The 27777-nt window shown below is 37.2% G+C and overlaps 1 protein-coding gene across 1 annotated transcript in view; it reads right to left on the bottom strand.

Annotated features, from left to right (window-relative positions):
- The window catches only part of IL1RAPL2 (interleukin 1 receptor accessory protein like 2), a 1393053-nt gene that overhangs the window by 1276107 nt on the left and 89169 nt on the right, over positions 1-27777 (bottom strand). The window contains exon 2 of the mRNA XM_074323975.2: positions 19830-19930. Coding sequence (XP_074180076.2) covers positions 19830-19911 — 82 coding nt within the window. The 5' untranslated portion in view covers positions 19912-19930. The remainder of the gene's footprint in view (positions 1-19829; positions 19931-27777) is intronic.

The following is a 27777-nucleotide window of genomic DNA, read 5'->3' as shown; positions in this document are numbered from 1 at the left end:
GGAAAGAATACATATTCTGCTGCTTTGGGGTGAAATGCTCTAAAAATATCGATTAAATGCATTTGGTCTGGTGTATCATTTGATGCCACTGTTTCTGTGTTGATTTTCTTTAGAAGACCAAGACATTCTAATGTCCCACCAACCTTGCTCCTTGCCTTCCAATCAGAGGCACCTCAACCTGCATTTCCTTTCTAGACTTGCAGCAAATTTTCTATAATTTTAAAACTATATATATACTCAGGATATCATCTGTCTAGCTAATTGTTTCTGTGCAAATATGTCTCTTCAAGTAGTTGAGTTGTACACTATCCTCCAGCTAATATGGGCTACTTAGTGTTCAAAACTAGCTTGCACTTTAGGCATCTTTATATTTGCTCCTGCTGTTCCCTCTAAGAATATCACCCCGTCACTATTCTCAACCCAGTCTTTATAGTCAATGTCAAATGACACATCTTCCCTAATACCCATAATCCCAGCTGAAAATACATTATCTTTCATCTGAACTGTATCTGTACCTGTTTTATGACACTTAATATTTTATACCAGTTATAAGAGTTGCAAATAAGACATATTCATGGTGTGGTGAAAAGAGCATGAACTTTGGAATCAGTCCATGGTCCAAAATCTAGATTTGCCATTTTATAGTTGAGGACCTTAGATAAATGTACACTCCCTGAGCTTCAGTTTTCTCATCTGCAAAATGAGGATAAGGGTGCCCACACAAAGGGGCAGTATGGCAGGAATTTAAGAGAAGGATTGTAGAGTCAGACATACCTGGGTTTAAGTCCCCGTTCTGCCTCCCTTACTGTCTATATAAAAGTGGTCAAATTATTTATCCACTCAAAGTCTCAAATTCCCCATCTGTAAAATGAGACAATAGTGGGACCAACCTACCTCAGTGTCTTTGTATGAGGAGAAAATGTATGTAAAGTGTCTGACACATAACAGAAAACAATGCTTGTTAGCTTCTCCTTTCCCCTATGGTTTACTGAATTCCTTGGGGAAGCAAAGGTCAGGCTCTGTCCATTTCTGATCACCTAATGAGGTGCCCAGGACAGGAGTTTTTACACACTGTGCCTGTATGTTTGGTAAATTAATAAATGCCACGTTTCTATGACATTTCTCAGCAGAATTTAGTTCCAGGAAACCACTGTTTCATTTCTTCACAAAGCAATGGTGCCAAATATGTGTCATTCATCTCAAGGATCTCATGGGTGTCTCCTAAAACCATGTGTTTTTTGTTTGTAGCCATTTAGGGAGAACACATTTAAATACAGCTCTCCTAAAATTAAATCTCACAAAGAGATGCAAGGCCTGACTCTTCTTAGCCTGGGGAGAAGGTCACTAAATTCCAAAGCATCTTTTTATAGAAGAATAGTTCTGATGCAATCTTCACAAAGCATCGTGCCTCTATGATAGCTTCAGATAAGTATATGGAAGCAAAAATAGGGCAAGAATCAGAATATAAACAAAAGTTTAAACCTACATATTCAATGTCCCTCTAAGGACAAAGTGTGTCATGCATATTTTACGAAATCTACAGGGGGGCTGAGGAAAAATGGTGGCGTGAGGTGAGCCTCTGTAAAGATCCCCTGGAATTTACAACGAATCGAACAACAAAAACTCCACAAAGGACTCCCTGCACAGCAGACAGGCAAGATGAAGAGGCCCACTACTGAATTCACCTACAGGTGGGAGATTCGCGAGAGCGGAGAGAGTAGGAAAGGGAGAAGTGCGGAGACAGAGCCGTGCGGGCACAGTACGCAGACCTAGCTCAGTACTCCTAGCTCGCTGCTTCCCAGAACAACCGCAGCTGCGGGAGAGGGAAGAACTCGGACTGCTAGGGATCCGCTTATGGCCCACAGGGCTGAGGGGGCAGCACATAACATGGCTGAACCCAACGCTCACTGCAGAGACCTCGGAGAAAAGACTGAGGAAGAAGGCTGAAAACAGTGGTTTAAGCCCTCACTGCGGAGCAGAGAAAGGAAGCCTTAGGCACTGAGATTAGCCGCCCCCTCTGTACGCTCCCAGAGCTCGCCCCACCCCCACCTGCCCGGTGCTAGAAGCAGAACAGTAGCAGTGTCAGATCAAAAGAACAGAATATTTGCTGTTCTCAAAACTGTGGACCTCAGACAGAAATTCGCAGTCCAACTAGTTCTGGCAAAGGGGAGGGAGCTGTGGAAGCAGGACCGGCTGTGGTGGTGGTCGCCTCCACTGCTCTGGGCCACCTCTCACAACTCACACCGCCCCTGACCCCACCTATCTGGGCGGATCCCTGCAGGAGTAAACAGAACTGCTGAAACATAGGGCTCTGAATCTGGAGCTGGAAGAGCTTTGGAATATCAAAAGCTTTCTGCATACCCACCGGGACACTGCACCCTGTGACGTAGATGAGCTATTAAAAGAGGAGAAGCCCGTCTCCCAGGGAATCCCCCCATTGTGTGAGAAGCTGGAATAGTGCAGAGAAAACATAGCACTACCATGTGGGAGAAGAAAAATAAGCTGCAGATGGAGAAAAAAATAAAACATTCTACCAACAAGTACTGGAAAACAAAATAAAGACCGCTTCCTATCAACCTTTTGCAGAAGCCACTTCTGTACATGCCTAGGAAGAGAAATAGTAAACAACAAATTGCCAAGAATAACCAAGGCAACAAGATAGCTCACAAAGAAAGTGAAAAATCTCCAGAAAAGGCACTTAAAGATACAGAAATATGTGACTTAAATGACACAGAATTCAAGATTGTAGTTCTGAAAAAACTCAACAAGAAGCAAGAAAACACAGAAAGGCAGATACATGAAATCAGAAACACAATCAAAGAAAAGCATCAGCATTTTACGAAACAGATTGAAATTTTAAAAAAGAACCAAAAAGAATTTCTGAAGATTAAGAACTCAATAGAAGAAATTAAAAATGAAATAACCCCCCTTACCCTCTGGCAACCACTAAACTATTGTCTGTGTCTATGAGTTTCTGTTTCTCATTTGTTTGTCTTGTTCTTTTGTTGTTTTTGGTAAGGGGGGCGGGGGGTGGGGGGAGGGAGATGAGGGTAAGGGGGATCGAATATATGGTGATGGAAGGAGAACTGACTCTGGGTGATGAACACACAATGGGATTTATAGATGATGTAATACAGAATTGTACACCTGAAATCTATGTAATTTTACTAACAATTGTCACCCCAATAAATTTAATGAAAAAAAAAAAAAAAAGAAAAGAAATAACCAGCTTAGGTAGTAGAGTTGACCAGATGGAGGAAAGAAACAGTGACATCGAAGATAGAAACATGGAAATTACACGGATGAAAGAAAGAGACTTGAGACTTAAAAGAAATGAAAGAACTCTAAAAGAACTTTCTGACTCCATCAGAAAGAGCAATGTAAGAATAATGGGCATACCAGAAGGAGAAGAAAGAGAGAAGGGAACAGAGAATATATTCAAACAAATTGTCGATGAGAACATCCCAAACTTGTGGACAGAACTGGACGCTCGAATCCAAGAAGCAAAGAGAACACCTAATTACCTCAAACCCAACAGGCCTTCTCCAAGGCACAATGTATTGAAGCTGTCTAAAATCAATGACAAAGAAAGAATCCTCAAGGCAGCCAGGGAAAAGAAGACGGTAACCTACAAAGGAAAGCCCATTAGACTATCATCAGATTTTTCAGCAGAAACTCTACAAGCCAGGAGGGAGTAGAACCAAATATTCAAACTATTGAAAGAGAGAAATCATGAGCCAAGAATAATATATCCAGTAAATATATCCTTTAGATATGAAGGAGGAATAAAGACCTTTCCAGATATACAGAAGCTGAGGAAATTTTCTAATACACGACCTGCACTACAAGAAATACTAAAGGAGGATATTCAACCACCATCAACAGGGACAATTTGTGGCAACCAAAACTCAAAAAGGGGGAGAGTAAAGTCCTGAACCGGATTACGGGAATGGAGAAAGAAACCGTGCTGAAGAAAATGGAATACTATAAATATCAAACTTACTTCTATATAAACTTAAGGGTAACCACTCAGAAAAAATCCAGAACTGAAATATATACTGAAATAAAAGAAGAAACAGAGGGAAACATCATAGAATACCACCACACAGAAATAATAGACAACAATAAAAAGGCAAAGAAACAATGGTGATACAGCCTTACCAGAAAACTAAAGATAGAATGACAGGAAATCCTCACATATCAATAATCACCGTAAATGTAAATGGACTGAACTCACCAATAAAAAGGCACAGAGTAGCAGATTGGATCAAAAAACTAAACCCAACCATATGCTGTCTCCAAGAGACATATCTCAGCTTAAAGGAAAAGCATAGACTCAAAGTGAAAGGATAGAAATTGACATTCCAAGCAAAGGGTACCCAGAGAAAATCAGGTGTAGCCGTAATGATATCAGATGAAACAGACTTCAAGGTGAAAAATGTAGCAAGAGACAAAGATGGACATTTCATAATGGTGAAGAGGACTGTACAACAAGAAGACAAAACAGTCATCAATATTTATGCCCCCAATCAGGGACCACCGAAATATACCAAGCAACTACTAACAGAACTAAAGGGAGAAATTCATCAAAACACAATTATACTAGGGGACTTAAATACATCATTGACAGCTATGGATAGATCATCCAAACAGAAAATAAATAACGAAATAGCAGCCCTAAGTGAAACATTAGATGAAATGGACATAACTGACATTTATAGAGCACTTCATTCTAAAACATCAGACTATATATTCTTTTCTAATGTACATGGAACATTCTCAAGGATAGACCATATATTGGGACATAAAATCAGTCTCAACAAATTTAAGAAGATTGAAATCATACCAAGCATATTCTCTGATCACAAGGCTTTGAAATGGGATATCAACTGCAAAAAGAAGGCGGGAAAAGACACAAATACATGGAGATTAAACAACATACTTTTAAAGAACGACTGGGTCAAAGAAGAATTTAAAGGAGAGATCAAAAGATGCATAGAAACAAATGACAATGAAAATACATCCTTTCAAAATATTTGGGATGCAGCGAAAGCTGTTTTAAAAGGGAAATTTATCTCATTACAGGCCTATCTCAAGAAACATGAAAACTCCCAAATAAATAACCTCATGCTACACCTTAAAGAACTAGAAAAAGAAGAACAAGTAAAACCCAAGATCAGCAGAAGAAAGGAAATAACAAAAATTAGAGCAGAACTAAATGAAATGGAGAACAAAAAGACAATAGAAAAAATTAATGTGACAAAGAGCTGGTTCTTTGAAAAGATTAACAAAATTGACAAACCCTTGGCTAGACTCACTAAGATAAAAAGAGAGAAGACACTAATTAACAAAATCAGAAACGAAAAAGGGGAAGTTATCACGGACACCACAGAAATACAAAGGATCATCCAAGAATACTATGAAGGACTATATGTCACCAAATTCAATAACCTAGAAGAAATGGACAAGTTCTTAGAAACTAACAGCCTTCCAAGGCTGAACCATGAAGAAGTGGAAAATCTAAACAGACCAATTACCAGTAACGAAATTGAATCAGTCATCCAAAACCTTCCCAAAAGGAAAAGTCCAGGACCAGATGGCTTCACTAGTAAATTCTACCAAACCTTCAAAGAGGATCTAATACCAATCCTACTCAAACTCTTCTAAAAAATTGAAGAAGAGACAGTACTCCCTAACTCATTTTATGAGGCCAACATTACCCTGATACCAAAACTTGGTAAGGACAGCACAAAAAGAGAAAAATACAGACCAATATCTCTGATGAATACCGATGAAATAATCCTAAATAAAATTCCAGCAAATCAAATACAACAATGCATTAAAAAGATTATTCATCACGACCAAGTGGGGTTCATCCCCGGGGCACAAGGATGGTTCAACATACGCAAATCCATCAATGTGATACATCACATAAACAAAATAAAGGACAAAAATCATATGATTATATCAATTGATGCAGAAAAAGCATTTGACAAGATACAACATCCATTTGTGATTAAAACACTTAATAAAATAGGTATAGAAGGAAATACCTTAACATAATAAAGGCCATATATGACAAGTCCTCTGCTAATCTCATAATTAATGGAGAAAAACTGAAGCCCTTTGCTCTATGTTCAGGAACACGACAGGGATGTCCCTTATCACCTCTGCTTTTCAACATCGTGTTGGAAGTACTTGCCAGAACAATCAGGCAAGAGAAAAAAATGAAAGGCATCCAAATTGGGAATGAAGAAGTTAAATAATAACTCTTTGCAGATGACATGATGCTATATATAGAAAACCCTAAAGACCCCACCAAAAAGCTATTAGAAACAATCAACAAATACAGTAAATTTGCTGGCTACAAAATCAACGCACATAAGTCCATTGCCTTCCTATATACTAACAATGAAATCTCAGAAAAAGAAATACAAAAAACAACTCATTTTGCAATAGCAGCAAAAAGAATAAAATACCTAGGAATAAACTTAACCAAGGATGTGAAAGACCTATATGCTGAAAACTATAAGACTTTTTTAAAAGAAATTGAAGAAGACACAAAGAAATGGAAAGACATTCCGTGCTCATGGATTGGAAGAATCAACATAGTTAAAATGGCCATATTACCCAAAGCAATATACAGATTCAATGAAATCCCCATCAAAATCCCAATGGCATATTTTAAAGAAATACAACAAAAAATCATCAGATTTGTTGGAACCACAAAAGACACCGAATAGCCAAAGCAATCTTAAGAAAAAAGAACAATAATGGAGGTATCACACTGCCTGACTTTGGCTTCTACTACAGGGCTACAATAATCAAAACAGCATGGTATTGGCCGAAAAACAGACACATAGACCAATGGAATAGAATTGAGAACCCAGAAATAAAACCACGTAAATATGGACAGACAATGTTTGACAAAGAAGCTAAAAACATACAATGGAGCAAAGAAAGCCTCTTCAATAAATGGTGCTGGGAGAATTGGATAGCCACGTGCAACAGAATGAAACTGGACTGCTATTTGGCACCATGTACCAAAGTTAATTCAAAATGGATCAAAGACTTAAGCATAAGACCTGACAAAATAAACTGCATAGAAGAAAACATAGGTACTAAACTTATGGACCTTGGGTTCAAAGAGCATTTTATGAATTTGACTCCAAAGGCAATGGAAGTAAAAGCTAAAATAAACTAATGGGACTATATGAAAGTTAAAACTTCTGCACAGCAAAAGAAACCATTGACAAAATAAAGAGACCTCCAACTGAATGGGAGAAGATTTTTGCAAACATTGCCTCTGATAAGGGGCTAGTATCCAGAATATACAAGGAACTCATGCAACTCAACAACAAAAAAGCAAACAACCCAATTGAAAAATGGGCAGAGGACTTGAAAAGACATTTCTCCAAAGAGGACATACAAATGGCAAATAGACATATGAAAAAATGCTCAACATCACTAATCATCAGAGATATGCAAATCAAAACCACAATGACATATCACCTCACCTCGGTCAGAATGGCTACCATCAACAAGACAAATAGTAACAAGTGTTGGAGAGGCTGTGGAGAAAAAGGAACCCTCATACACTGTTGGTGGGAATGCAGACTGGTGCAGCCGTTATGAAAGGCAGTGTGGAGGTTCCTCAAAAATTATAAATAGAATTGCCATATAACCCAGCAATCCTTCTCCTGGGTATCTACCCAAAAAATGAAAACTTGTGTAGAAAAATACACGTGTGCTCCAATGTTCATTGCAGCTTTGTTTATGGTGGCCAAGACATGGAAACAACCAAAATGTCCTTCAATAGATGAATGGATAAAGAAGATGTGGTATATATACACAATGGAATACTATTCGGCGGTAAGAAAAGATGATATAGGAACATTTTTTGTGTGTGTGTGACAACGTGGATGGATCTTGAGAGTGTAATGCTGAGCGAAATAAGTCAGACAGAAAAAGCAGAGAACCATGTGATTTCACTGATATGTGGTATATAAACCAAAAACAACAAAAGAACAAGACAAACAAATGAGAAACAGAAACTCATAGACACAGACAATAGTTTAGTAGTTACCAGAGGGTAAGGGGGGTGGGGGGTGGGAGATGAGGGTAAGGGGGATCAAATATATGGTGATGGAAGGAGAACTGACTCTGGGTGATGAACACACAGTGGTATTTATAGATGATGTAATACAGAATTGTACACCTGAAATCTATGTAATTTTACAAACAATTGTCACCCCAATAAATTTAATAAAAAAAAATAAAAATAAATAAAATAAAGAAATACTCAAAAAAAAAAAAGAATTGTACACCTGAAATCTATGTAATTTTACTAACAATTGTCACCCCAATAAATTTAAAAAATAAATTTAAAAAAAAAAAGGAAATCTCCAGATGCCAGCTTTCTCCAGAGACCAAACTACAGTAATCAGTAATGGTGTGCTTTTGCAGAGCACATAATTCTTTTAGGGCAAATTAAACCTGTAGAAGTCAACAGAACCACAAGGGATACACTTTAACCTGACATGCTTACATGAGTTGGGTTATAATAGAATCTAAATTAGAAATTATATGCATTCAATGCTTCTCTCCACTCTGGCAGATCCAATATTCTTTCATTCCAAAACAACAGAGTTGAAAGGAGCCCATTCACTGCAGTTGTTGGCTGTTCTTGTGGATGTGCTCAATTTCAATATCAAAATTAATAGAATGCTCAATTTATCCTTCCTTCTCTCTCACTCTTCCCCCTTATGGATAGTAATGAATTCAACACAATACCAAGCTTGGCAACTTAAGTATTTGGGTGATGCTACAAAGCTGGACAAGATCCCCACATGGAATTGTTTTCAGAATTCCCAGCTTTTAAATTCATTAAATATTTTAATTAGCTTAATTATCCACACATTTTTATTTAAAGAGGACCAGTATCATATAGGATTTCAACATCAGATGTTGATGTGTACAGCAACCAAAATAATGATCTCAGGTCATAACTCACATTCTCTTCTCTTCCTCTGCCATTGTTTGTTGCCCAACTTAATGGAATAGCCAAAGACTCAGACTCAGACTCAGTCTCTCTCTCTCTCTCTCTCTCTCTCTCTCTCTCTCTCTCTCTCTCTCTCTCTCTCTCTCTCTCTTACACACACACACACACACACACACACACACTTCCAAGGTTTTTTGAATACAAATAACATACTCATCATAGCTAAGATGGGGATTTTAGTAAACAATGAGATATTTTTTCCTTTTGATTTAGATTGGCAAAAATTATTTAATTGACAATATATAGTTAGTAAATGTTTATGTAATGAAAGAGGACTCTGATATTCTGCTGGTGGAAATATAGGTTTGGTATCATGACATTAATGGGCAATTTGTCAGCATCTTTCAAAAATTTAAATAAATATATTATCCTATATTTCCATGTCTAGGGACCTACCCTACAAACACATTTGATCTTCTAGTACACTAAGATTTATGCAACAGGATGCTCCTTGCAGCATTGCTTTGTAATGGTAAAAACCTAACCTCCATAAATAGTGTAGTTTTAAACTTATATTAAATCCACACAATTGAAATCTACACAGTATTTAAAAGTTTGAGTTAGACAAGTATTGCCAAGGATAAGAGACTTTAGGTATTAATATCATATTAAGTGACAAATCAAGTTGGAGAATAGTATATGCAGTATGATTCTAAGATTTAAAAATACATGATTTAGGCTTTATACATCATCTATATACATATATATCCAAAGAAATTATCTGGAAGGACCTATATGAAATGTAGTGATAAGTTATCTCTGGGAATGAAATAATAAGAGACGTTTCTATTCTGATATTGTTTGAACTCATTAAGCATAATACACTATATTGTAATAAGAAAAAATATTAAAACAATCCCCACTACTTGATTTCCATAATACAGCAAGTGAAAAAAAAAACAAGGAGCAAAAAAGCAAATAGATATATTTCGCTACATTTTAATTCTGAAACAAGGAGAAATAAAATACATACATTCATTTGCAGGAAAAGAAAGGAAGAAAATACCAGAACCTAAAAAAAGTGATTATAAATAGTGGATGTATGAGACCAGGTGAAAGAAATAGGTATGGAAATGAAATTTCTTTGATTTATTGCTTTTTCTAAAATTTTGAATTTTCAATAATATGTTTTATGTCTTCAACAAAATTAATCAAAAAGGATAAAAATGCAAATTGAGTACAGGCACCAATTAACCTAGCTATATATTGAATTAATAACATAACCACAGAGAGCATTAATTAATTCAAGTAACTTTTGAACATAACACTCTGACTATACAGGTTTAGTAGGATGAATTATAAGGACAAAAAGAACTGTAAAATCTCTCGTGCTTTATTTAGGACCTTTGTTGTTAGTAGTAGTAGTTTTGGTGTCGTAGTAATGAAACTATTTTGTATGAATTAAATATATTGACATTGATGGGAATGAGGGTTCCCACTGTGGGAAAATGAGATAAAAATATGGACTGGGTAAAGGTGAAGAAGAACCCTGTCATGTTGGATTTGAATTGGAAGTATCAGATTAAATCACAATTTTTATAAAATGGTTTCTAAATACCATTTTCCACGGAAAGGAATCAGGAAAAGTGGCTAATTTTAGTGCTGGGGCAGAGAAACAATGAAGGTAATCCTGGTACATCTTTATGACAGAAAGCAAGAAAGTGCACAAAGGATCATGGGGTATCAAAAGGTAACAGGAAAACTTCCACTTCAGGAAATGTTGAAAAACCTGGAACTAGACTATCTCTCTCACAGAAAGCAATGGTAAAAGTGGAAAAAAAAAATATGAAATAACTGTTTTCAGGCAGTGCAAGACTGTGATCTCAGAGAAAAGGAAAACTCATGCAGTGAGCCCCATAATCAACCCAGCTCTCCACCTGGAGACAAATCACCAATTATGGCGCAGTGAATCGGAGTACTAACAGAGCCCAGCTGTCCTGCTGAGCTGAGCTACAGAGATCAGGGCAGCTAAAATGGCTGAAACCTTCAGTAAAAAGAGAGAGCTTCACTGAGAGGAGCCCATGAAATCTGTATGGATGTTCTCTACGAGTTTCTGGCTGAAGATTGAGCTGAACATGCACAGGGCTCATCTGCCAAAGGCTTATCATCAAAAGGAGAAAGAACTACCCCATAGAATATGGCCTACTCTAGGCCCTCCCTAACAAAGCCACAAACCAAGCTCTGACAATATATCTACAGGGGAGAAAAGATTAGGGGTTGAGTCCCTCCAAGTTATAGGTGATTAGGACATATGTTGGGCTTTCCAAGGATCTATTCTAACAAAGTATAAAACTAAGCCATAAGTTCAAGATCAGTAATTGTACTGCTATTAGAACAAGCACCAATACCTTTAGAGGAACCCAACAGAATTTGGTATCTCTACAATGTATTATCAACAAATTCCAGTAGTCAATAAAAGAAATCACTTGGCATGGACCTGATTGATATTTATAGAATACTACATAGCACAATACACAAATGCATATGGACTATTCATCAATTGAGGCCATATGCTGGGACATAAAATAAAATCCAATACATTTCAAAAGACTGAAATATTAGACAGCATATTCTCTGACATACATACAAAGGAATTAAATTAGAAATAAAATAAGATATCTACAAATCCTTAAATGTGTGGAAATTAAATAACACATTTTTAAATAACTGGTTCAAAGAAGAAATCACAAGGGAAATTAGAAAATGTTTTGAACCACATAATAATGAAAACATAACTGATCAAAATTTCTGGTTCACAGCTAAGGCAATACTTAGAGGGAAATTTATGGCTTTAAAATGCCATTATTAGAAAAGAAGAAAAGTTTAAGATCCATGATCTAAGTTTCCATCTTAAGAAACTAGAAAAGAAGAGTAAATTAAACCCAAAGTATATAAAAAGAAAGAATGGAGATGGAGCAATTAAATAAACAAACAATGAAGAAAATTAACAAAATCCAAACCTGCTTATTTGAAAAGATTAATGAACTTGATAAACTGTTACCAAGCAAGACTAATCAAGAAAAAAATAATCAATATCGAGAATGAAAGAGCAGATAACATTCCAAATGTTACAGACATTTGAAGGCTATTTACTCAGTATTATGAATGACTCCATATCAATAAATTTTAAAACTTAACATGAAATGGATAAATCCCTTATAAAAACCCAAACTGACTTAAAAAGAGAAAAATCTGAGTAACACTGTACCTATTGAAGAAATCAAACAAATCATTAACAACAACAACAAAATCCACAAAGACTATTTCTAATCCAGATAATATCAGTGATCAATACTATCAATCTTTTGAGGAAGAAATAACGCCAATTCAGAAAATAGATGAAGCAAGAACACTTCCTAAATCATTTTAAGAGGCCAACATAATCCTGACACCAAAATCTAATAAAAATATTACCAAAAAACAGACGATAGCACTCATGAATATAGATGCAAAAATCCTCAACAATCAAAAATTAAAATAAATTTAGCAATAAATAAGATGACTAATACATCATGACTAAATAGGGTTTATCTCTTATATCCTGTTTCCCCAAAAATAAGACCTAGCCGGACAATCAGGTCTAATGCATCTTTTGGAGCAAAAATTAATATAAGACCAGGTCTTACATTATATTATATAAGACCCAGTCTTATAGTATATTAAGACCTGGTCTTACATTATAGTAAAATAAGACCAGGTATTATATTATATTATATTATATTATATTATATTATATTATATTATATTAAAGACCAGGTCTTATATTACAGCAAAATAAGACTGGGTCTTATATTAATTTTTGTTCCAAAAGACACATTAGAGCTGATTGTCCGGCTAGGTCTTATTTTCGGGGAAACACGGTAGCAGGAGTGGCTCAATATTTGAATATCTATTTAATTGACACAATAAAGGAGAAAAGTCATATGATCATCTCAAAAGATGCAGAAGAAGCATGTGATAAAATTCAGTACCAATTTATAATTTAAAAATCTCAGCAAACTAGGAAAAGAAGGGAAGTTCCTCAGTCTCTTAAAGAACACCTATAAAAACCCATAGCTAACACCATACTTAATGGTGCAAAAGAGTGACAGCAAGAGAGGGAGAGGGAAAACAAACATAACAAAATGTTAACAATTGGTGAATATAAGTGAAGAGTATGTAAGTGGCCATTTTAGTATTCTTGTAACTTTTCTATAAGTTTGAAATGTTTCAAAATAAAAAGTTGAGAAAACATAAAAAGAAACTAATTCCTATCTACCTACCCCATAGTAAAAGTCCCAAGTTCTGGTTTTGCACTCAACCCTGTAGGTTACAGCAGCAGTCCTTATTCATCATTATTCTACTGAAAAATTAAATCTGCTATTTATCTATCTATACTACTCTAACCAGGACTCAGGAGCCTCTGTCTTTTAGGTTGGCTTGGCTTGTTTAGCCAACTTCAACTGCTTCCCACTTGCAAACTTACACCTCTCCCTAGACACACATGTCATACCTGCTACCTTCTGCATCACTTACAGTGTGCTGCTTCCTTACCTTGAATGTCCTGCTCTCTCATTCCTTTTCACTCTGGCCCTACCTGCTCTCAAGGCTTGCCTCAAGGCCCTCATCTTCTATGGAATGCCCAATATTGATCCTGCCCTTTTCTGACTCCCCTAGCTTTGAAGGCCTATGCTGGGCAAGTTTAATATTGAATCAAATTCTCTTGTGTTATGCTGCAAGAGATTAATGTGTGAAGCATCCCCAGTAAGAAAATTTCCTTCCAGTTAAGTGGATCTCTTATTCTGGATCATACATTTAAGCAACTTTGTAGGAAAAAAATCATTTAACTATAAATGCTAAACATAATTTCCAAAATCTTTTTCAATTTTGATTAGTGTAAATGCATATTTTAATATAATTGCATTCTGGGGGGGGGGGGTTGCTTAATATTATTTATATTCACATTTCTGTGTATGGATGTGGTCTAAATGCTGGTCCTTTTAATAGCTATATGGTGTTCCATCTGGTTAGCATAATTTGCTTTGCCATTTATCCCAATGAAATTAAGTATTACTGAACAAGGGAATTTTTATTTATTTATCCTCCACACTTTCCCCACCATAGGACTAGTGGAAAGCTGCAAATACAATAAGAGTTCAACAGCATTTTATGACTGGCTATGCCTTTGGCCACATAAAATTCAATGACAGAATCCGAAAATGATTTGCCCTTCAACTTCTTCAATAAATTTGAGTTGCATTTAGCTCCATTCTTGCCGAAGTTCTTTCTCACTTATCTCTGACATCTCTGACTACTCCTTACTTGTTGTAATCTTTGTCCTATACCAAATTTCTATACCCATAGAAGTTTAATACCACTTCCAATGACCAAGCCAGTCCTTTCAGTACCACTTTCCCTTCCTTCCATGATTCAGCTTCCTCCACGGAAGTCACACTAATTAAAGAGATATACGTACAAGTATCAAGTCTGAGATTATCCCTTTCAATTAAAAAAGAGATCATGGGGTGGTATTTTTCTCCTTGATCTTAGCTCATTAAAATAAATTTAGGAGATGAGATTTCAATAGCACCTTGACCTTCTTATTTCTAATCTAGTACTCTTGTACTCCATAGCTAAAGGTACAAAGGAATATCCTCAGAACAGCATTATTTCTAATCACCGTTTTAAAATAAAATGTTTTGCTTCATTTTTTAAGAAGTGAAAACATGGTATTTTGTTTTATTTTTACTTACATAACAATCAATCTCACACAAAAAAACTTATTTTGTTTATATTTGTAAATTGTTTGAGAGACTCTTTCTAGCTTCTGCCAGAAATGTATAATAGATTCACATAACCTCTATTTCTGTCTTTATGGTCTTCCTTAGTCATCAGACTGGAAATTCTAAAACCAAAGAATTTCTAGTAAGAATAAACTGCTATCCTCTCAACAACAATCAGAAAATTCCATAAGTCTATAAACTTACAAGTAAAAGCCTCATGTAAAGTCATTCTCTCATTATATGGAATTGAATGGTTCTGTTCAAGTCAATCCAAAATGTATTTATAAGTACCCACTATGCGCCAGCAGGCATTCAAAGCCTACTTACCAGTAAAGACTACATTTTTCTAGCTGATTAAGATATTTTGGTAATTCTGAAATTTTCCTTCAAACACCACATCACTGAGAAGTTGCTTTGTTATTGTTAGGCCATACTTAGGCCAGGAACAGGAGCCTTCTTATCTTAAAAGCCATCTTGTCTTACTTTGTACCTTCTACCGGCCAGCTTGTGTTTTCCTTAGGCCTAGAGAACCCGCCTGGAACGTAGAAACCATCTTATCCTGTCTTGCTTTTTCTTTGTCTCCTAGGGGCTTGTGATCAGCTAGCCTGGATGGGCCTGGGTGTCAGGATGGAGGCCTGGGGGCCAGGGTATGGAGCCGGAAGGCTTGGCCATGCCCTGAAACCCTTGGTTGCTAGAGACAATGCAACAAAAGCTCCCTGAAGCATTGAAGGGAGACCAACCTCATTTACCCCCTCCTGTAAAACTCAATACCCCTTTTTGCTCAGAGAGGTTATGGTCTTTTCTAGCCTGACCCCCTGCAGCTCAAACATGCCAAATAAATTCTAATAGACCAATTTTGGTCTCCCGCGACTCATTCCTCCGGCCATGCCTAAAAGTTATGGTCATCCTCCAGATGTACTGGCTGGAAGATGACCCAATTTGGGTTCAGAATTAAATATACCCTCTCATCAAACTGGTTACCCTATTCTTTTCTCTTCTGATATGGAGATCCAGAATCTAAATGCCAACAACTGTGTAACAGAGCTCACATTTTCCAGCAGCAGCAGCTGCAGCTGCAGCAGCAGCAGCAGCAGCAGCAGCAGCAGCAGCAGCAGCAAAAGTCACAGAAAAGCAAAGGTGACAGCTTAATGCCCCTTAAAATAACATCCATGTATACTCTGGGGACATAATTTTTAAGGTAAAGAGAAACAGGTAAGTGCAAGCCCTTGGGTGATCTCATCTTGAAGGAGAATTCTTTCTCCCACCCATCCTATAAAAATTAGTTTTAGATACATGTGTCCTCTACTGGGAGTTTCTGCCATTAGCCTTTGTCAAGATATTAGCGAATTCCCTATTATAAAGAATGACACCTTTAAGTAAAGTGAACCTATTTTTCATAGAATAGACTGTCTAATGACCTTATCTATTTAGTCCTATATTTAGAGAATGCCAGTGCTGAAAGACCTCATGAGTATTCTGTGAGGAAGATGACGAGCCCACACTTGGGCAATCAGCTACAGTCATTAAAATTAGATGCTGTGCATTTTGGTGTGTTCTAATGCAACCAGGTCCTAAATGAAATCTCAAAGTCATATTTGCTGTTTCTCTAGCCAGGGTTGATAGTCAGGCTTGCCCAGTGTGAATGGGTATTACCTAGAAACATAACTTGTGCTTCAGCTTCTAAAAACAATGTATACTACTGGAAACCAAGAGGTTTGTTTCAATATGTGCCCATACTATATCTTCTTTTCCTTTTAAAAAATGTTTTATACTGACTCTGGATGGTGAACACACAATATGATATATAGATAATGTATTATAGAATTGTACATCTGAAATCTAAGTAACTTTACTAACAATTGTCACCCCAATAAACTTTAATTTAAAAAAAATGTTTTATTGAGATACCGTGTTTCTCTGAAAATAAGACCTAGCATGATTTTTCAGGATGCTCGTAATATAAAATAAGCCCTACTGTATTTCCCTGAAAATAAGACCAGGTCTTATATTAATTTTTGCTCCAAAAGTTGCATTAGGGTTTATTTTATATTACAAGCATCCTGAAAAATCATGCTACAGCTTATTTTCCAGTTAGGTCTTATTTTCAGGGAAACACGGTATAATTCACATAATATAAAATTTACCATTTTAAAATATACAATTCAGTGGTTTTTAATATACTCATTATGCTATGTAATCATCACTATTAACTTATTCCAGAACATTTCCATCAACCCCCAAAAGAGATTCTGTACCTATCAGCAGGCAGTCCCAATTCCCTCCTGTCCCCATCTTCTGGCAACCACTAATCTATTTTCTCCATGGATTTGTAGATTTTTTTTAATGAGTATTTTATTCTTTTCTTTCACTGACAAGTACAGAAGAAGAATCCTCCATCCCTTGGTCCTCTATCCCGTGCATAAGAGAGGCCCTTGGCATCAGTAGTTGTAGGGATCTTAGTAAAAGGGATCCTTGTCTATAATGATCTGCACAGAAATCATTATAATTGGCTTCACATCTGTCACTAAACAGTTATAAATGTTAATGAGTAAAGGGCACATTCTTCACTTTTTGACTTGGGATAAGGGAAAGAGGGAGAAAAGTAAAAGTTCTGAATTCCACTGGTGATTCCGAGAAGAATCACTATTCATGCTTGAATCTGGATCTCTTTAAATGGTAAAGGCCAAAGGACCTCACAGATTGCATAAAACAAAATTTTGTACTACAGATATGCCAATGTGATTTTTAATGTCTTTCAAAACATAAGGCCAACTAAAATAAGACTATCATGATAAGAGGGCAAGCAATACTACTTTTTACATGACATAATAATATTAACAGGAGTGTAGCATCTGGGAGGGGGGTTATGATGAGAGTAGCTAAATAAAAGCAAAGAATTAAAAGAACAGCTCCGAAGTATCCCCATTTTCATCAGCTATCTGCAACTTAGGATGTCTTTTATTCATCCCATGCTTGGTTTGTGTTTCTGTATTTTGAAATAAAAAACAAATACCACATACACAGACATGCACAAAACAACATCAAGCTATTAGTCTTCCCTGCCTACTCCATATACACCATAAATACAAGCAAGAAAGCATAAGAAAAAACACCAGCTGTATTTAAATCATCTCCACATCCCAGACCTGTAGGAAAAGTTTTCTTTGAATATTACAGTTGCTATTGTCCCAGTAGGTAGCTGAGGATACACAGAAGCGGGAGGGGAGATCAAAACCATTCAAGCACATTCACTCTCAGGTGAATATCTTTTTGGGTAATGTTTCTTCAATAAAGCTCACTGCAAATATGACCCCAGTTGGCTGCACTAAGTAGACAAAGCTAAGAACCCCTAGTAAGCCACAAACAATCTCACACTTGGGGTAACTAAAGAATAAAGGGACAAAGCATTAAAAAATTGATGTTTTAATTTCTTTTATGTATGTACTTTTTTCAACATCCTTTCTCCTCATAAACAATAAGCAAACCAATAAAACAAGACAGAGTACATAGATAGCAACTTGTTTTCATTTTTTTAGCTTGGATTTTACCTGAACTGAGCTACCATAATATAGATAGCTTTTTAAACTGTCAATTCTTTTTTTTCCCCTTTCCAATTCTGTTACAGCCTTTATGATACAACCAAGTGAGATAAATGGTATGTGGTCCAACAGATTACATTTGCTAGTAATAATATTCCTAAGATTTTATTTAAGCAATAATCTATCTGAACAGAGATTGAAAGTGAAAATGTGACTTCAAAACTAAGACAAGGAAAGGCAGGCGTGTAAAATATGCCAAATTGGAGATATTGTAGGTAAAATGTTACACACAAATACACAATATTTGAAAGAGACTCACAATATAAAAAATGTGTTAAATACATACATAAGTATTTAAGGGGAGAAAAAGCCAATATATTGCCCTACCTTTACCATTCCAGAATCCTTTCAACTTCAGCAACGTTGTTCTATTTTATAACCTGTGACCCACTTTTGTGAAAGACTTATTAATATACTATTGACTGAAGAATAATACTATTCATTACGTATTTCAATTAGCAAGTATTCTCACTCCAAAAAACAAACATTAAACAAACTCCAAGCTCCAGCCAACATTTATTGCTTTGAAAAATAGGCATGCACTTTATTGCCTTGGTTTTATACATAATGAGAAAGTAAAGAGCACACATTTAATTCTAGGAAATGACTGAATTATAACCTAGCAGAAAGCCTTATCGTAGTATTTTGTTTCCATGTAATAATACATTCCTCAATGTCTTACTGGAATGATTACAGACAGAAAATCAATTCTTAAAATCTCATGGATGGTTTGTAATTATAGTTAGAATGTATAATCAAAACTGAAAGACACATATATCCAAGTGTTATTAAACAATGATCAAGCTTTGATTGGAATATCTCCTGGCTACAGCTAATCTCTTAGTAAAATCATGGCTGCCTGCCAGACCACCATGTTCTAGGAATAGATATTTCTTCTCAAGAAATTCCTCTTCAGGCAATTAGCTAATATTTCTGAACTCGGAGGTTTTAAACCTCTGCCTGTTTGGGATTCAGTACAAATGTGAAGATGTGAGCAACTAAAGCTCACTGATATTTATCAAAAGCTTTTATTTAAACTGTAATGCTGAACACTCAATTAGGAGGCAAAGGATATATATTTTTAAAGGTTTCCTGTCTTCTCATTTACAAATGTTTGCTCCCAGGTGTATATTCACTAGCAAATTTAACCAACACTAAGTAGGCCCTTAACATTTAATTGTTCACTGAGAGTATACTGACATTGAAGTTGAACAAAATTCCACTGGTTTCCCAACATTTTCTCAGTGGTAAGCTAAAATCTCATTTTAATTTTGGCTACTTTCCAATATAGCTGGAATACAAGTGCTTCTGTTTAAAGATAGTCATATTTAAAGGCACAGATGTTATCTGGATGCTCACAAAAGCACACTTCTTTGACCAAATAATGAAAAGCTGCCAGCAACTTACCAGAATTTCTCTTTGACACCATCTTCAAATTTGTGCTGACTATAGAGCAGACCAAAAGGATCAAAAGAAACGGTAGCTTCATTGTTCACTTTCCTTGGCAGCTGAAAATTAAGAAAAAAAAAGTATATAAAGTTTGAATCGCAGACCTTGGCCTCAACAAAACAGTAGCTATAATTTCACATATCTCAAAGACACGTAACAGAAACAAGGACATCCTGGTAACTTCTGGCTTTATTTTTACGCAGATGGAAAAAAAATGTGAACATTCACAGCTGAATTATGAAAAAGTTCCCTGCTTAAAACCTTTCAATGTCTTCCCACTGGATTTAGAGCAAAATCTGAACTCCTTCTATTAGACCTTCAATGGCCTACAGGTGGGGCCCCAGTTGCCTCTTTGATCTTATTTCACAACACTTTCCTCCTTGTTGGCTATGTTCCAGCCAGTATGGACATTTTATTTATTCCATGCCAGACACATTTCCTCCTTATGGCATTTGCATTTTGAATTCCTCCTGGGATACTCCTACCCATTCTTCATGCATTTAGTTCCTTGACCCCATAGGTTTTAGTCCCACAAAAAGGCCTTTCCTAATCACGCAATCTTTAAGTCTCACACTGTCATTCTCTAGTTCACCTCCTTGTTTATTTCATTCATAAGACTTATCAGCATCTACAATCAAGAGATTCCAGTCAAAATGATGGAGTACATTAATGCTGTGCTTACCTCCTTTCATAACCACATCAAAATTAGAACTAAACGATAGAAAAACCAACACTAAAAATTGCCTGAAATTTAGCTGCACAGAAGTCCCATAAAATAGGATGTACAGAAACCAACTTGAGACTGGTATGAGGTGCAGAGATGCAGAACAGGCTGGTCGCACACCCTGTTCATTAAAAACAGGAGGGATATCTCACTAAAATATGAACATTAAAAACCAGGAGGGATATCTCCACTTTGGAGGACCCCCTAGAGGAACAAGAGGTCCCAGTTCCACCCCAGCCAAGGGTTCCAGTGCTGGGGAGAGAAGTCCCCATAATTTCTGGTTGTGCAAACCAGTAGAGATTGTGACTGAGTGAGATGGAGGGTGGCTGGCGTCCCAGCCTCTCCTCTTAAAGGGATCATGCATGGACTTACCCACTGATGGAATCACTGGCTCTGAGCTTCAGTGCTGGGGCAGCAGCGGGAAAGGTAGCAGGGACATATGTAGGGGAACTGAGTTGTCTGGCTTGGGATGGGGACTGGAGAGGCAGCTTTCTCCTGGATGGAGGAGCTGGTGAAAGCCATTGTTTCCTTGTTGAGTCCTCCCCCTTCCCAGTGAGCAGATGCAGGTGTCGGCCATATCTGAGTCTACATCAAGCTGGGAATAGTCTTTCCTTTGCCATGCCCTTCTGATTCAAGACCATGCCCCACAAAACTTTCAGTCACACCGAAGCTGCTTCCAGTGCCCTTTTCTTATAGACTGCCTGCCTTAGCTCATGCTGCAGACTTTTATAGGGCGTCTCAAAGGTTCCTGGAAACCAGATAAGCAGCATCTTGCTTGAGCATGTCCTGTACCTCTGGCTGAGCAGCTCTAAGTCCAGCACTAGAACTGCTGGTCTTGGTTCATGGTGTGTCCTCTCAGGGTACTCTCAAGCATGCTACAGGCAGCAGCCATCTGTGGATTTCTTTGTGGCTCCTGCTAGGTGGCCCTGGGAGGGGAATGGGCTGCAGCTGAACTTGACCTGCAGTGGATCTCCTCCAAGGTGTTTCTGGGGCTGGCATCCCCAGTGGCCAGGTTCTAAACAAGCTGGAACTTCACCCAGAAAATGCCAAGGATGACACACCCAAGACACAGACTAGAAACGCGCCAGAAACCTGCTGAGGCAGATCCTACTTGGTAGGGTCAACCCTTACACAACAACTTTTCCACTGTACTCACAGCCAGTCCTCACAACCAATGAACCCGAGGGTCAATCCCTCCCACTGGTGTGCAAATAGTAACCAAGGCTCAACTAAAAGAGGAGGACAAACACAATCCACACAAGGGACACACCTGGAGTACGTGGCTCAAGTGATCAGGAAGACTGCACCAATGAGCCCCACAGCACACCTACTACATAAGGCCGCTCTACTAAGACCAGAAGACACAGCACCTTTACCTAATACATAGAAACAAACACAAAGAAGCAGCCAAAATGGGGAGAAAAAGAAAAATGTCCCAAGTAAAAGAACAGAAAAAAAAGCTCCCGAAAAAGAACTAAACAAAATGGAGAAAAGAAATCTATCTGATGCAGAGTTCCAAATATTGGTTATAAGGATGATCCATGATCTCAGGAAGAAATTCAACAAAGAGATAGGAACCATAAAAATGGAGATAGAAAACATGAAAAAGAACCAGTCAGAAATAATGAATATAATAACAGAAATTAAGAATACGTTACAGGGAATCAATAGTAGATTAGATGAAGCAGATGATCAAACATAAAATGTAGATAATAAGATAGCAACAAACGCCCAATCAGAGCAGCAAAAAGAAAAAAAGTCGGAGGTCATCAAAATGGCAGCAGGAGGTGACCCTCCGTAAATCTCCCCTGGAATTTACAACTAATCGAACAACAAAAACTCCACAAAGGACTCCCTGCACAGCAGACAGGCAAGACAAAGAGGCCCACTACTGAATTCAACTAAAGGTGGGAGAATCGCGCGAGTGGGGGAGGAGGGAAGGGAAAAGTGTGGAGAGGGAGCCACACGGGCGCAGGACAAAGACCGCAGACCTAGCTCAGTGCTCCAAGCTCGCTGCCTCCCGGAACTACCGCAGCTGTGGGAGAGGGAAGAACTCGGACTGCTAGGTCTCTGTTTATGGCCCACAGCGCTGAGGGGACAGCATATAACATGGCTGAACCAAATGCTCACGGCAGAGACCTCAGAGAAAAGACTGAGGGAAAAAGGCTGAAAACAGTGGTTTAAGCCCTCAATGCCGAGCAGAGAATGGAAGCCCTAGGCAACGAGACTCGCCGCCCCCTCACTACCCTACCAGAGCTCGACCCAACCCCACCTGCCCGGTGCTAGAAGCGGAACAGTAGCAGTGTCAGATCAAAATAAAAGAATATTTGCTGTTCTCAAAACTGTGGACAGCAGACACAGATTCGCAGCCAAACTAGTTCCAGCAAAGGGGAGGGAGCTGTGGAAGCAAGACCGGCTGTGGAGGTGGTCGCCACCATTGATCTGGGCCACCACTCACAATTCACGCCGACGCTGGCCCCACCCATATGTGCGGATCCCTGCAGGAGTAAACAGAACTGCTGAAACAACGGCACTCAATCTGGTGCAAGAAGAGCTTTGGAACTTCAAAAGCTCTCCGCTTACCAACAGGGACACTGCGCCCTGTGACCCATGCAAACTATTAACAGAGGAGAAGCCCGTCTCCCAGGGAATCTCCCCATTGTGTGAGAACCTGGAATAGTGCACAGAAAACATAGCACTACCATATGAGAGAGAAATAACAGGCTGCAGTAAGAGAGAAAATAAAACATTCTACCAACAAATACTGGAAAACAAAAGAAAGACCTATTCCTATCAACCTGTTGCAGAAGCCACTCCTCTAGAAGTCTAGGAGGATAAATAATAAATCAGTAATTGCCATGAATAACCAAGGCAACAAGGCAGCTCAGAAAGGAAATGAAAAGTCTCCAGAAAAGGAACTTAAAGATATGGAAATATGTGACTTAAATGACAGAGAATTCAAGATTGCAGTTCTGAAAAAACTGAAGAGATGCAAGACAACACAGAAAGGCAGTGTAATGAACTCAGAAACACAATCAAAGAACAACATGAGCATTTTACGAAAGAGATTGAAATTTTAAAAAACAACCAAATAGAATTTCTGGACATTAAGAACTCAATAGAAGAAATTAAGAATGAAATAGCCAGCTTAGGTAGTAGAGTTGACCACATGGAGTAAAGAATCAGTGACATCGAAGATAGAAACCGGGAAATTACACAGATGGAAGAAGACAGAGATTTCAGACTTAAAAGAAATAAAAGAACTCTACAAGAACTTGCTGACTCCATCCGAAAGAGCAATATAAGAATAACGGGCATACCAGAAGGAGACGAAAGAGAAAAGGGAACAGAGAATATATTTAAATTGTTGATGAGAACTTCCCAAACTTGTGGACAGAACTGGATCCTCGAATCCAAGAAAAAAATAGAACACCTAATTACCTCAATCCCAACAGGCACATTGGATTGAAGCTTCTAAAATCAATGACAAAGAAAGAATCCTCAAGGCAGCCAGGAAAAAGAAGACGGTAACCTACAAAGGAAAGCCCATTAGATTATCATCAGATTTTTCAGCAGAAACTCTACAAGCCAGGAGGGAGTGGAACGAAATATTCAAACTATTAAAAGAGAGAAATTATGAGCCTAGAATAATATATCCAGCAAAGGTATCCTTTAGATATGAAGGAGAATAAAGACTTTTCTAGACACACAGAAGCTAAGGGAATTTTCTAATACGCGACCTGCACAACAAGAAATTCTAAGGGAGGCTATTCGACCACCATCAACAGGGAAAATTTGTGACAACAAAAACATAAAAAGGGGGAGAGTAAAGGCCTGAACCGGAATATGGGAATGGAGAAAGTAAGACTGCTGAAGAAAATGGAATATTCTAAATATCAAACTTTCTTTTACACAAACTTAAGGGAACCACTCAAAAAAAAAAAAAAAATCCAGAACTGAAATATATACTGTAATAAAAGAACAAACAGAGGGAAACATCATAGAATACCACCATATAGAAATAACAGACAACAACAAAAAGGAAAAGAAACAATGGAGACACAGCCTTACCAGAAAACTAAAGATAGAACGACAGGAAATCCTCACATATCAATAATCACCCTAAGTGTAAATGGACTGAACTCACCAATAAAAAGGCACAGAGTAGCAGATTGGATCAAAAAAACTAAACCCAACCGTATGCTGTCTCCAAGAGACACATCTCAGCTAAAACGACAAGCATAGACTCAAACTGAAAGGGTGGAAATTGACACTCCAAGCAAATGGTACCCAGAGAAAATCAGGTGTAGCCATAATGATACCAGATCAAACAGACTTCAGGGGGAAAAAGATAACAAGAGACAAAGATGGACATTTCATAATGGTGAAGAGGACTGTACAACAAGAAGACATAACAGTCATCAATATTGATGACCCCAATCAGGGAGCACTGAAACACACCAAGCAACTACTAACAGAACTAAAGGGAGAAATTGACCAAAATACAATTATACTAGGGGACTTAAATACATTATTGACAGCTATGGATAGATCATCCATCAGAAAATAAATAACGAAATAGCAGCCCTAAATGACACATTAGATGAAATGGATATAATTGATATATATGGAGCACTTCATCCTAAAACATCAGACTACACAATCTTTTCTAGCGTACATGGAACATTCTCAAGGATAGACCATATATTGGGACATAAAATCAGTCTCAGCAAATTTAAGAAGATTGAAATCATACCAAGCATATTCTCTGATCACAAGGCTTTGAAATTGGATATCAACTCCAAAAAGAAAGCAGGAAAAAACACAAATACATGGAGATTAAACAACATACTTGTCAAGAACGACTGGCTCAAAGAAGAAGTTAGAGGAGAGATCAAAAGATACATAGAAACAAATAAGAATGAAAATATATCCTACCAAAAATTTTGGGATGCAGCGAAAGCTGTTTTAAAAGGCAAATTTATGTCATTACGGGCCATTCTCAAGAAACTAGAAAAATCCCAAATAACCTCATGTTACACCTTAAAGAACTAGAAAAAAAAGAACAAGTGAAACCCAAGGTCAGCAGAAGGAAGGAAATAACAAAAATTAGAGCAGAACTAAATGAAATAGAGAACAAAAAGACAATAGAAAAAATTAATATGACAAAGAACTGGTTCTTTGAAAAGATTAAAAAAATTGAAAAACCCTTGGCTAGACACACTAACATAAAAAGAGAGAAGACACTAATTATAAAAATCAGAAATGAAGAAGGGGACGTTATCACGGAAACCACAGAAATACAAAGGATCATCCAAGAATACTATGAAGGACTATATGCCACCAAATTCAATAACCTAGAAGAAATGGACAAGTTCTTAGCAACGTATAGCCTTCCAAGGCTGAACCATGAAGAACTGGAAAATCTAAACAGACCAATCTCCAGTAACGAAATTGAATCAGTCATCAAAAACCTTTCCAAAAGCAAAAGTCCAGAACCAAAGTGCATCACTAGTGAATTCTACAAAACCTTCAAAGAAGATGTAATAGCAATCTGCTCAAACTCCTCCAAAATACTGAAAAAGAGACAGTACTCCCTAACCCATTTTATGAAACCAACATTACCCTGATACCAAAACCTGGTAGGACAACACAAAAAAAGAAAACCACATAGTATTCCATTGTGTATATATACCACAACTTCTTTATCCATTCATCTATCGAAGGACATTCAGCATTAAGAAAAGATGATATAGGAACATTTGTGACAACATGGATGGATCTTGACAGTGTACTGCTGAGCGAAATAAGTCAGACAGAAAAAGCAGAGAACCATGTGATTTCACTGATATGTGGTATATAAGCCAAGAACAACAAAAGAACAAGACAACCAAATGAGAAACAGAAACTCATAGACACAGACAATAGTTTAGTGGTTACCAGAAGGTAAGGGGGTTGGGGGGTGGAAGATGAGGGTAAGGGGGATCAAATATATGGTGATGGAAGGAGAACTGACTCTGGGTGGTGAACCCACAATGGGATTTATAGATTATGTAATGCAGAATTGTACACCTGAAATCTACGTAATTTTACTAACAATTGTCACCCCAATAAATTTAAAAAAAAAATTTTTTAAAAAAAAGAAAACCACAGACCAATATCTCTGATGAATACAGATGCAAAAATCTTAAACAAAATTCTAGAAAATCAAATACAACAATGCATTAAAAAGATTATTCATCACTACCAAGTGGGGTTCATCCCCGGGGCACAAGGATGGTTCAACATCCACAAATCCATCATTGTGATACATCACATAAACAAAATAAAGGACAAATATCATATGATTATATCAATTGATGCAGATAAAGCATTTGACAAGATGCAACATCCATTTATGATTAAAACACTTAATAAAATAGGTATAGAAGGAAAATACCTTAATATAATGAAGGCCATATATGACAAACCCTCAAATAACGTCATTATTAATGGTGCAATACTGAAGCCCTTTGCTCTACGTTCAGGAACATGACAGCGCTGTCCCCATCACCTCTGCTTTTCAACATAGTGTTGGAAGTCCTTGCCAGAGCAATTAGGCAAGAGAAACAAATAAATGGCATCCAAATTGGGAATGAAGAAGTTGAATTGTCACTCTTTGCAGATGACAAGATGCTATATATAGAAAACCCTAAAGACTCCACCAAAAAGCTATTAGAAAAAATCAACGAATACAGTAAAGTTGCCGGCTACAAATTCAATGTACAAAAGTCCATTACATTCCTATATACTAACGATGAAATCTTAGAAAAAGAAATACAAAAAGCAATTCCTTTTGCAATTCAAGCAAAAAGAATTAAATATCTAGGAAAAACTTAACCAACAATGTGAAAGACCTATATGCTTAAATCTATAAGACATTTTTAAAAGAAATTGAAGAAGACACAAAGAAATGGAAAGACTTTCCGTGCTCATGGAGTGGAAGAATAAACATAGTTAAAATGGCCATATTACCCCAAGCAATATACAGATTTAATGCAATCCCCATCAAAATCCCAATGGCATTTTTAAAAGAATTAGAACAAAAAATCATCAGATTTGTTTGGAACCACAAAACAACCCAAATAGCCAAAGTAATCTTAAGACAAAAGAACAATACTGGAGGTATCACACTCCCTGACT

The sequence above is a fragment of the Rhinolophus sinicus genome, chromosome 18 (assembly GCF_057876585.1).
Source record: "Rhinolophus sinicus isolate RSI-liver-muscle chromosome 18, RSI-T2T, whole genome shotgun sequence".
Taxonomy (NCBI): domain Eukaryota; kingdom Metazoa; phylum Chordata; class Mammalia; order Chiroptera; family Rhinolophidae; genus Rhinolophus; species Rhinolophus sinicus.
This window is presented reverse-complemented; position numbering and strand designations above follow the sequence as displayed.